The 11097-nt window shown below is 51.9% G+C and overlaps 1 protein-coding gene across 1 annotated transcript; it reads right to left on the bottom strand.

The window, feature by feature from the left end:
• Positions 1–2018: 2018 nt before the first annotated feature.
• On the bottom strand, positions 2019–7484 carry IBSP (integrin binding sialoprotein). Its single transcript, XM_071753630.1, has 7 exons — positions 7391–7484; positions 5704–5768; positions 5573–5623; positions 5373–5444; positions 5120–5182; positions 3108–3206; positions 2019–2805 (listed from the first exon to the last, which is right to left on the bottom strand). The coding sequence occupies exons 2-7, from the start codon at positions 5755–5757 to the stop codon at positions 2212–2214; spliced, it is 933 nt and encodes a 310-aa protein (XP_071609731.1). The 5' UTR covers positions 5758–5768; positions 7391–7484; the 3' UTR covers positions 2019–2211.
• Between the last annotated feature and the right edge of the window lie 3613 nt (positions 7485–11097).

Genomic DNA, 11097 nt, shown 5'->3' with positions numbered 1-11097 from the left:
AATTTCCAGCTAAAAATGTGTTTGTGGTGGAAGACAGCTATCAAATGTTCCACCTGACTGGATAAACAGAAAGCAAAGTTTATAAATATCTGTTCTGAAGGCGAAATTGCTTGATGATCAGTGCAGATCTTAGTGTGGCACACATCCAGCCCGGTTATTGATAAGAGGTGGTGCAGTGGGTTGTGTCGTGCTCACAGTGACTGACATGGGAAAGCCATCAAGGCTGCCAAAAGGAAAGGGTGATACAGTGGCCACAGCCACGACCAGCACCATGGGGTGGTGATGGCCAAGATGAGAGCTGCTTCCACACACATGAGAGCTGCTGCAAGTGCCTTTGACACTTGCTTTTTGGATTTCAACCCCAAGCCCCCCGAGCCAAACCCTGTGCAAGAACAATACAGAGAAGAGACTAAAAAAAACCCCAATGCACTGCTTGCACAGATCCTTTTAAGCCACCTTGTCTGTGGGAAGGAGCTGCCAGGATGTGCACAAGGTATGTACTCTCCTCCTGTCCCCCTCTAGCTTTGATGCCATTGCTGGTTGTCAGTGCATACCCCCAGGGGGTTCCCCTGGCTGTGGCCTGCCTGGCTCAGCCGTTCACAGAGGTGATGGTGACAACAGCTCCGATCCCACCCGCCACTCTGCCCCAGCCACATCCTGGGAGCGGTTACATTAACGCCAGAAGTGCTTAAACCATCAGCACCCCGTCACAGGTCTCAGGAGAGAACAAAGCTTGGAGCCAGGAGGGAACCTGTCTTTTTCCCCTGGCCGGGGAGCCGCAGTCGGATGCTGCCCGCGGGTGCCCGAGCCCAAGCCTTGGCTCAGGGATGCAGAGCTTTGGCCAGGAGCCCCGGGAGGTGACGCACGTGGGACCTGGCCAGGAGCCCCGTGGGAGCAGGACCCAGCTCCAGGCAGCTCCAGTGCCCTTTGTCCGTGCTGGTTCCCTGACGTCTTTGGGCACCCCCTGGGGATGCAGACGACGTGGTTCTTGTGTCGTCCCCTGTCAGCGGTGTGCGCGCTGTTCTGCAGTGCTGCCACAGGGATTTGGCCCTGGGGGTCCCCACCCTGCAGGCTGCACCCCCTGTCACCCCGGCAGCTGCAGGCCGGGTTTGGCACCGGGAGGTGGTTTTGTACAGTGTCCAGAAGCTTTCTGCTGTGAGAACAGAAGCTCATTTTGCAGTTGGACCCGTATCACGAGCTGAATGTGGGTTTCCTTTCCAGGGGTGCAAAGGCAGCACGGAACCCATCATAACCCATCCCGGAGGACTGTGACATAAAAGGGGGCACCTGCCTGGAACCCCGAGGGATTTGGTCATACCCCATTTCTAGTGCTGATAGTCAGCTGGCCAGGCCTTACTCCTACAGGGAGGAAACTCTGGGTGAGGACCTGGGGAGCAAAAGTCGGAGCATCCCCACCCCTGATGCTGGAGGTGACCAGATGCACCACTGTCACTGTGATAGCAGTGACTTTCCCTGGGGATAAGGCTGTGTGGGGAGGAGACACGGGGACCATTTTTGGCTGCATTGTCAGTGCCTGAAACACACTCAATATGCCCAGCCTCAGCAGGACCCGCATGCCTGGTGCCAGGATGCAGAAGAGAAATTCTCATAGCTGTGTGCATCTACAGCTAGTAGCATGAAAAGAGAAATTAATGTCTTTAGCTTTATTAATATTGCCTCATGTGTGGTCATGCCATGGGAGTCATGCTGCTGGGGCATGGAAGACGTAGCAAAGTAATCGTCACCTCACATTGCAAATTCATGTGAACTCTACACAAGATGTGGCAGTAATCCCACATCAGTGACCCTAAAAATTTGCTTCCATTTTTTGGAGGGGGCTCTACAGGGCCTTTCCTAGTCAGCCCTTCTGTTCTTCACTCCTTTTGGGAGCATCTGAGCTGAAATAAAGATATTTAATCCTGAGCAGCATGAGGACCTGTAGTCTCTCAGGCCACCAACTGCCATGCTGTTCTTCTGACCCCAGCAAGTTCAAGAGCAAACCCTTTGTCACCAATGAGCTCAGTTTGGTTGCTTTATTTCATTCAATTTCATTTTGCGAGACACAAAAAAAAAAAAAAAAAAAAAAAGCCTGTGACAGCACTGATGCCCACAGCAAGCCTCCTGCTGTCCCCTCTGGTGCCTGATGGCTGCAGCAAGCCTTTGGATGCATGTTCCTGAGTGGAATAGGGCAGGTGGGAAGAACCCACCCGCTCACTGGTTGTAGTAGTAATCCTGGCCATACACATCGTAGCCGTGCCCCTTGTAGTAGCCATACTCATCCTCGTAGGCCCGGTAGCTGTCCCCCCGGGCATACTCATCCTGCTCCACGTAGCTGCCATCTGTGGTGCCCTCGTCCCCCCGGCCATGGTGCCCAGCTGTTACCTCGTATTCCCACTGCTCCCCGACTGTGGTGGCATACGTGGGCTCTCCGTCCCCCACGGTGGTTGCCTGGGACAGTCCCTCTTCATTAGTGGTGCTGGCAACAGTGGTGGCTTCAGTTTCCTCCTCCTCCTCTTCCTCCTCCTCCTCTTCTTCTTCTTCCTCTTCCTCCTCTTCCTCCTCCTCCTCCTCAGCCCTGCCAGTGCCCTCCTCAGCCACCACGGTGTCATTGCTGTGAGGTCCATCTGCCCCTTCAGTGGTGTTGGTGCTTGTGCCATTGACACCATTCTCGTGTTCAGCTACCTCTTCTTCCTCCTCTTCCTCCTCCTCTTCCTCATTCTCATCACTGTCTTCATTTTCAGAGTCATCCCCCTTGCCAGCAACACTTTTTCTGCTCCCATTCACCAGCCCTTGGCAGTCTTTGCCCTGGCAGAGGGGAAAATAACACAGCACTAGTTGGATCTCAGGTGGTTGCAGTTTTTTGGTGCCACATGGCATGGGGCAAGTGTGGGCACATCTGAGCACTCCCCACCCCCACCCCCCATTTGGAGTGTCCCTTCTGACCCTCCTGCTGGGATACCATCCAAGAGCTTGGCCCAGTCGTGAGCACCTTGCTCAGCAGACGCCCAAACAGAAGTGAGGTGCAGAGCATCCCACGGGTGCAAGTGAACATGCAGTGAACGTGACCCCTTCCCGTGGGTGCTCCCCTTAAGCCCCCCAAGCCACACCTGCTGTGCAGCTGGGAATTCTCCCAGCCCACCCTGGCTGTCCTTGGGGGCTGTTCCAGCGGGGTGGCCATCTGCCTCGGTGCCAGTGTGGGATGGCTCCTGCAGGGACAGGGAGAGGACAGGGCAGGTGGTCAGGAGCTGAGCAGCGAGGGGGGCACACAGCATCCCCACATGGCATCTGAGCACTGCTCCAAGTTCCCTACGGACCATAGGTCTCACCCCAGTTTGAAATTGAGAAGCTGCCACCGGGCAGCCAAGACACGGAATTAGGTGGCTGGAGTCAAATATTCCCATTCTGATTACACATTCTGCCCTACAAAGCATCTAAAAGTTTTCTTTTGAAGTTACCTCTCCCAGTTTCCAATAAACAAAGCAAGCCACAGGCGCACTGCATGTGGACACACCACACCCCAGGTGTAGATAGTTGGTGAGAGCCCGACAGCTTCCAAACCCCACCAGCAATAAACCCTCAGCTCTGTTCCACCCCAGGGGCCCCGCAGCAAAGCCTCTCCCAGCAGGGTGAATGGCCAAAAAGGCAAGGAGTAATCCAAATGAAAGTAGATCCTGGAGAAACCACTGAGGAACTGGTGGGGCAGCTCACCCAGTCCCCAGCCTGGGCAGAGGAGCCCTTTGTATCAGCAAATGATCCCAGCTGACAGGGGAGACTGTCATCCCTGCCCTGGGCAATCCTCACTGCTCACATGCCAAGACCAAAGATGCTTACCCTGATGCTTTGGGCCAGCTCAGATACTTAAAATAGGGGTGCATGTGATGCCAGAGAAAACCCAGCCTGCTTTCCTCTACATTGGAGAAGCCACCAGATTGCACTGTATAGCAGGCTGTGCTAGTGAGAGCAATGTCTCACATCTAGCAGCAGATATAACAATGCTCTTGACATACCTACAAGTATGTCCTTGGGCCTTTCATCTTTTTGACCACTCCCTGCCAGTGAAGGCAGGCGAGGTCCCTGCCTGGGCACAGACGCTGCTCTGGTGCCCTGGAAACAAGAAGGGCAGCCCCGAACAGAAGCTGCATTCCTGTATGTAACTCAATTTTTTCCCCAGGAATAAAATGCCCCCTCTGGCTGTCTCTTCCAACTGCTCAAAGTTATCTCTGGTGATCCAGGCAGTGGTATGAGAGAGAAACATATAGAAAGGCAGCCGGGGGATGGGGGCCATCCTGTGCTGTACCCCCAGCCCTAGGAGGGCCTCCAAAGGGGGTTTTAAGAGCAGATGCCCAGATTTATAATCCTTTATTTATAATCCCCTGAAATTAGCTTTCAAAATAATTTTTTATAATGCTTTATGTGATTAGACCTGACACATAGGTTTTCCAAGCATGCTGCACCCCTGTTTAAAAGCAACTGTGTGCCTCAGACCCTCTGGATTATTTTGAGTACTTGCAGCCCAGTGAGGCACAAGAGACCTTTGTAATCTCTGGCATTTAATTTTGGACCTGTGCAACTGTCATAAATGTAGCAGTGCCCAAACTCATGTTGACAAGACAGACAGGAGCAGTGTTACATGCTGGGCTGCTACAAATGTGAATTTCCCAACATAGCATCGAGTGGTGTCCCTCTACATGCATGCATGAAGAGCATAACTTTTTTTTCAATTGCAATTTCGTGAGCACTATGAGGCAACACACCCTGAAAGAGGCAGGCAAGAGGAGCCTGTAACACCGCCTTGGGCATAGCAGGTGAGCCTCCCTGCTCCTACCCTTTGGCCAGTCCTGCTCCTTTCTGAATCACTGAAAATGGAAACCTGGAAAGTTTGTCTCAGGGTTGCTTGGTGCACACCCCCCCCACCCCTCTCATCCTCTTACAAAACAAATAAGAAAAAGGAAAAAATATTAAAAAAACAACAACGCCCAGAGCAGAAAATCCAGTTGTGTCCAGAGTGCAAGGCTGTGGGCGGTCAGCAGCCACAAATGCTGATGAGCAGAAACTACAAAACCAAAATAAAGTTTCATTCCCGTATTTGTTTTGCAGACTGCTCGTTTGCTGTACTCACCCCCCCTTCCTCCTCCTCCTCCTCATCCGAGCCGTCCCCCTTTTCCTCCGATGAGTCACTGCCCTAAAGGAGAGGCAAAACCAAGACATAGCCAGGCTGGGAGGTCTCCATTGGTGTCATGAGAGCCACGGGCTCAGCCCAGCCCTGCAGGCCAGAGGCAGACAGGGCACAGACCATGCCCTCATCTCATGCAGGGTGGTAACTCCACATCTGGTGGGCTGTGAATAATCAGCAATCCCTCTGAAGCACCCACCTGGTACCGCATCTGTGGGGGATACACGTAGGCATATCTGTACAGGTAATACCTGTGCCTGTTCTTGAACACCTACCAGAAGAAGAAGGGGGTAAATCCCATCAGTCTGGGGTCTTTGATCTGGGTGTGACCAAAACGTCCTTGTCCCCTAGGCCAGCACTCTGTGGGGCAGGGCACAGAGGGTGGGGGGGACACCTTACCGCATTTTCTTCCGAGTCGTCTGACTTCGCTCGCCGCAGCCAGCTCTTGACCTGTAGGAAAGGCTGCATTGGCACACAGCCAACACCACCCCCAGCAAGGCCCAGGGGGCCACTCAATGCCTGCCACTCACCGAGAAGGCACACGCCATCCCCACCAGGCACGCGAAGACCAGGGCAGTCCTCATGGCTGCTTTATCTAGGAACAAAAACACAGCGAGGGCTTTCTTTACATCTAGAAAGCCATACGGGTGTTTCTGTCCACATAGGTGAACAGAGAGAAAAAAGGCTGACACCCAGCCAGCTCTAGATGGTGTCCGCCAATCTCTCCAGAGACCAAAGTCCTTTATTTAGACAGATCTACATCAATTTCCATGAATACATGGAAGTACTCGCTTCTCTGGAGTAAGTCCAAAGGAAAGCCACGAAGATGATCAGAAGGCTGGAGCATCTCTTCTACAAAGACAGGTTGCAACCCCAAAGAGAGTTGGGGTTGATCAGTGTGGAGAAGAGAAGGCTCTGGGGAGACCTTATGGTGGCCTTTGAATACCTGAAGGGGGCTACAGGAAAGCTGGGGAGGAGCTTTTTACAAAGGCATGTAGAGATAGGACAAGGGGTAACTCTTTTAAGATGAAAGAGGGTAGTTTAGATTAGGTACTAGGAAAAAATTCTTCACTGTGAGAGTGGTGAGACACAGGAACAGGTTGCCCAGAGTAGCTGTGACTGCCCCCTCCCTGGAAATGTTCTGGGTTAGGTTGGATGGGGCTTGGAGCAACCTGGTCTAGTGGGAGGTGTCCCTGCCCATGGCAGAGCAGTTGGAACTGGATGATCTTTAATGTCCCTTCCAACCCAAACCAGTCTCTGACTCTGTTATGATTTTGGTTTTTCTTGCAAGAAACCACAAAATACCAGAAAATTGAGTTTCACCCGGTAGTGGACACATTGCTTTTGCTGAGCAGGACTACTCACTCCCACTCCTGCTTCCCAATTGCCTGTGAGCAACTGTGGAAAACTAACCCCTGCTGGAGATGCAAAGGAGCAGCCATGGGAAGCACTGCCCACTGCAGCCACCCTCCCACAGCCCTGCAGCCTGCTCAGCCTCTGCCCAGGGAGCAACTTCCCTGGGGAATGACACCACAAGGAGTTTGACCTCCTTGAGGAAAAAGCAAACAGGCAAACAAAACAATGAACGGAGCTGTCTTCTACATTCTGCCATTGACAAAAATAGCTGTGGCAAGGCACCAATGCCAGGAGCCCCCTGTAGCCATAAGCAGAGGGGACACTTGGCTCTGTGCAGTTCCTTCTGCACCCCCTACACACAAAACCCCAGGCTGCTCTCCTCCATTCTGGCCTAAGCGTGGAGCACTCCTGACCCTACAGGACCCCATCCTGCCCCCAGGAAGGGATGCTCCCAGCATCCCCTAAGGCTGAGTCAGGCCCACCTTCCTTTCCCCTACCCTTCCTCTGGTCAACTGACCACCAGCTGTGCTGAGGCTTGGGGGGAGTTGTAACTCTATTTATTTGTACTTGAAATTTCCCCATCTTGTTTTAACCCAGGCTAGAAAACAACTGGCCATGAGCTAACTTCCCTGGTCACACAGGGAGGCTCTGGATGCTCATCCCCTCTACCCAGGTGCTTCACAAAGCCTCACACCCACGAAAGGGCTACAAGCAGCATCTAGCCCCACCAGCAAGCTGAGCCCCACCATCACTCCCCCTTCCCCCTCAGAAACAAAAAACCAAAAAACAAAAACCAAAACAAACAAAAAAAAAGCAGACATCAATGCATAACTCAGCTGGGAAAAGCAGCAGCAAGCTTACCCTGACACAGCACTGATGGCTTCCAGTGGAGTTGTCCAGCACAGATTTCCTCCTGCTGCTTCTACTGGGATTTAAGGTCTATTTTTGCCCCCCCCCCCAAGCCAGTCGCCGCCCTGCCCGGAGTGACGCCAGTCCACTGGCGTGTGCCAGAAAACCCCCAAACTTCAACGCTGGCAGATTTGGTGCACAAACATAGCACCCCGTGCTGCTGCCAAACCTGGGGAGGTTTGCACTGCGCCACTTAATTGAGGGTCTGGCCTCAGAGGAATGGCTGGGAGGCCAGAGGGTATAATAACACTCTGGGTTTAAAATAAAATAAATATTGGGAAAACTGTTCTCGGGGGGTATCTGACTCCCTTTTTTGGGAAATTCTGGTTTTTTTCAAGAAGACAAAAAAGACCAACCTCAAAGGGCTGGCTCCACAGTCCCTTGGGCATAGCTGTTGGATGAAAAAAGGCTAAATCCAAACAAGTCCCTATCCAGGATGTCTGCAGAGGTGAAACAGGCCTTGGGAAAGGGCAGGGAAAGAAAAAGGGACTGGGATGCAGGTGCCATCAGTCCCCCTTTAAGAGCCATTTCTTCCAGAGTAATGCTGCAAAAGGCACATCGTTTCTCATGCCCTCTGAACAGACCCATGCAGGGACCAACCTCGCCTCTGCTCTCCAAAATCAAGTATTCCCCAGCCCATGTAAACCTCCCCAGCAAAGCAGAATAACTGCTGAGGGGAAAAAAAAAAAATACAAAACCCCTATTCTCGTGGCTCAGAGGGGTCCTTGGTAGCAGGATACAGCCAGCAGCTGAAGCCCATCACCCCTGCATTGGGCCTGATGGCAGCTGCCCCCCTGCCCCCACCTCTGTGGTTTCATCCTTTCTCCTTTCCCTATATTTATCCCTTCCTGCCAGGATGTCAGACACCCAGCTCCCCAGAGCACCTCTCTTCCCCAGATTTTTTTTTAAGTGTCAGCAGCCCCTGCTGAGCACAGCTTTGCTTTGGCAAAGAGAACTGATGCCTTCAGCCACACACCCCTCAGAGAAGAAACAACAGGGCTGCAAAATGCCTTTAAGCAGGTTGCTGATGCACAGGTTAGCCAGTGATAAAACTATGGATTTTTTTAGGGTAGAAAACTCCACTTTGCAGTGGAAGACCTGGACATTAATTGTTTCTGCTCAAAACTGGGGGGCTGCCCTTGATGAAAACCTCCCTCCCATCCATGGGATCCCATTTTGAGCCAGAGTTTGCTTGGGAAGCAAAGGATTTCCAGCTAACGAAATTCCCAGGTTGGGTCCAGCTAGACAAACCTTTCTTTTGTTATTTTTTCTTCACCACACCCACAGGTACACTGGGGGAGCTGCTCACAGCTGATGAAATGCCATTCACATCTCATGCTTCTGGGGACAGAGAGGTCCCTTGCAGCCTCTCTGGGACAGGTCGGGCCTGGCAGCATCATGTGCCCACCATGCAAACCTTGGTAGGGCACAGCTGGGCCTGCCCCATGGGCTTCAAAGCCTCCTGTGTCACTCTGAGGAGCCTCTAATTAAAAGGGAGGCCTGGAGCTGGCTGTGGCTTTCAGTTGTTGCCTTGGGCCAGGAAAACCCACATGCACGACCGAAGAGAGAAAAGAAGAAAAAAAAAAAGAAGCTGTGCATTTTCCCCATGCCAAGGCAGGAGCATCTGGTTAAGAGTGACACCAGCATCGTGGGGGATCTGGCACCCCTCCAACCCCAGGTGTGGGGGTGGGGGGGACTGGATGGGCTGCTCTGCCAGGAGGTGGTAGAGAGGGGGTCCAAAACAAGAGACAGCCCTGCTACCCACTGCTCCATGCCACCACGGGCTGCCCTGAGCAGCAGAGCAGTGAGCTCATGCCCAGCTTTCAGCTTAAATTTCATCAGGGCTAGGGAACAGAGAGTGCTGGTGGGAGGTGATTTTTAATGTAATTAAAGGACTGCTGTTCCAGGCTGCTTTAAAAAAAGAAAAGTGGCTATAAAAACGCATGTTTCACCCAAGATCCCTAAAAAGCACCAGGATAATTAATGTGTGCCAAAGTGCCTTGCATGGCCATCACCTATGTTTAGCTCCTGGACCAGGGAGTGGGTGCTGCCTGGGCACACCATCAACTGCAGGACCTCACAGCACCACACAAGGGGACCAGCAGTTGGCCAAACGTATCCAAAACACTTCCATTTAAAATAATAACAATAATAAAACCTAAATTTGACAAAGCATCACATCTCATGGTTGGAACATTGGTCTCTAGGCTTTTGCATTTGGGATCTGAGCACAGGATCTGACAGCTCCATGAGAATAATCCCACCTTCATATTTGAGCAGCTGGAAACAAAACACAGAACTTCTCACATCACACAAAAGAGAACGTAATTGTATGAACAAGAACAATAATATTAGAAGGGTTGGACCACATGGTCCTTGAGGTCTCTTCCAAACTGACACTCTAGGATTCTCACCTGTCTCCAGGGTATGTGCCAACAGGTGACAGCAGAAAAAACCCCAAACATTTTTAGGGAGCATGTTGAGACAACAGGGCAGGTGTGCAGCATGTAACCCACATGTACAAATGCAATGTTTCCCCTTCTGCACTCCCATCAGATTTTTATGTGTACCAGTACACTGCCATGGTGTCCATTCCATGCTTTGGTGATGGAGCTGAGGGTTAGGCAGGCAGTCCTTTCCTCAAGGCCCGTGGCACAGAAGATGATGATGAACCCCACCAGGCAGCTCATGCTGTACCTAAGGTCGATCCCATGACCCAGAACTGGTGCTGCTGGCACCAGGTTTGGACTGCAACTGGGTGGGCTTGCACCCGACACGGCCAGCAAGGGCTCTGTGTATGGTTCTGCTGTAATTGCCTGAGTGCCTGGAGACCTCGTGGTCAGAGTGTCCCTGTCTGGTGCAGGCTGACACGGCTCCCATATCCAAATTTAATTATTATTTTTGCAGGGTGGTAAATGAGGAGAGCAGCGTGCTCCCATCCTGCCCAGGTCCACCACTGGGCTGAGGCTGTGGTCGGGGCTACACCATCCTATTTCCACGCCCTGGAGCTATTCTGGAAGGAAACCTCAGGGCCAAAAATAAGTAAAGAAAACAAAACCAGAAGGACACTTTGAGCCCGGTAGGGAGGGGCCAAGGTGCTGCTGCAGCCAGGGTACCCCTGCCACTTATCACAGTGGCCAAAGCACCTCCAAAATGTGCAGTGCAGACACCAGAGGCAGAGCTTGTCTCAGCTCCCACCTCTCTCTGAGCGTGGTCAGGTACAGGAGTGTGTGTGCCATGGCCTCCAGCTGAGAGGCAAAGGGATGAGCAAGGGGAGGGTGCACCAGCAACAGCATAGGAACAAGGCATCCCTGCCTCGTTACCTTTATTTCTCACAGCAGACCAAATGCAAACCAATAGCAGCTGGGCACATGACTTACTATTTTTTTGTAAACAGTCAATTTTAGACTAGAAGTGGGAGAGGAGAACACCTAAAATGCAACATGTTTAGACCTAAGTTACCAGCACACAATCTCCACATAATTGGTCTCTGCCACTAAACATTTTATACGATTTTCCTTTTTCTCTGAGGCAGGAAACCAGATAAAGTAAATTATTTCTATTTACCTGCCAATGAAGGTCATGAGTAGCTCAGTAACGTGAGCACTTTAAGGCTGGGGAACAGAAACCCAGCAAATCACTGAGGCAAGGTCTCAATG

Source organism: Heliangelus exortis, chromosome 10, assembly GCF_036169615.1.
Source record: "Heliangelus exortis chromosome 10, bHelExo1.hap1, whole genome shotgun sequence".
NCBI lineage: Eukaryota > Metazoa > Chordata > Aves > Apodiformes > Trochilidae > Heliangelus > Heliangelus exortis.
The sequence above is the reverse complement of the archived record's forward strand: the minus strand, read 5'-3'. Positions and strand labels throughout refer to the sequence as shown.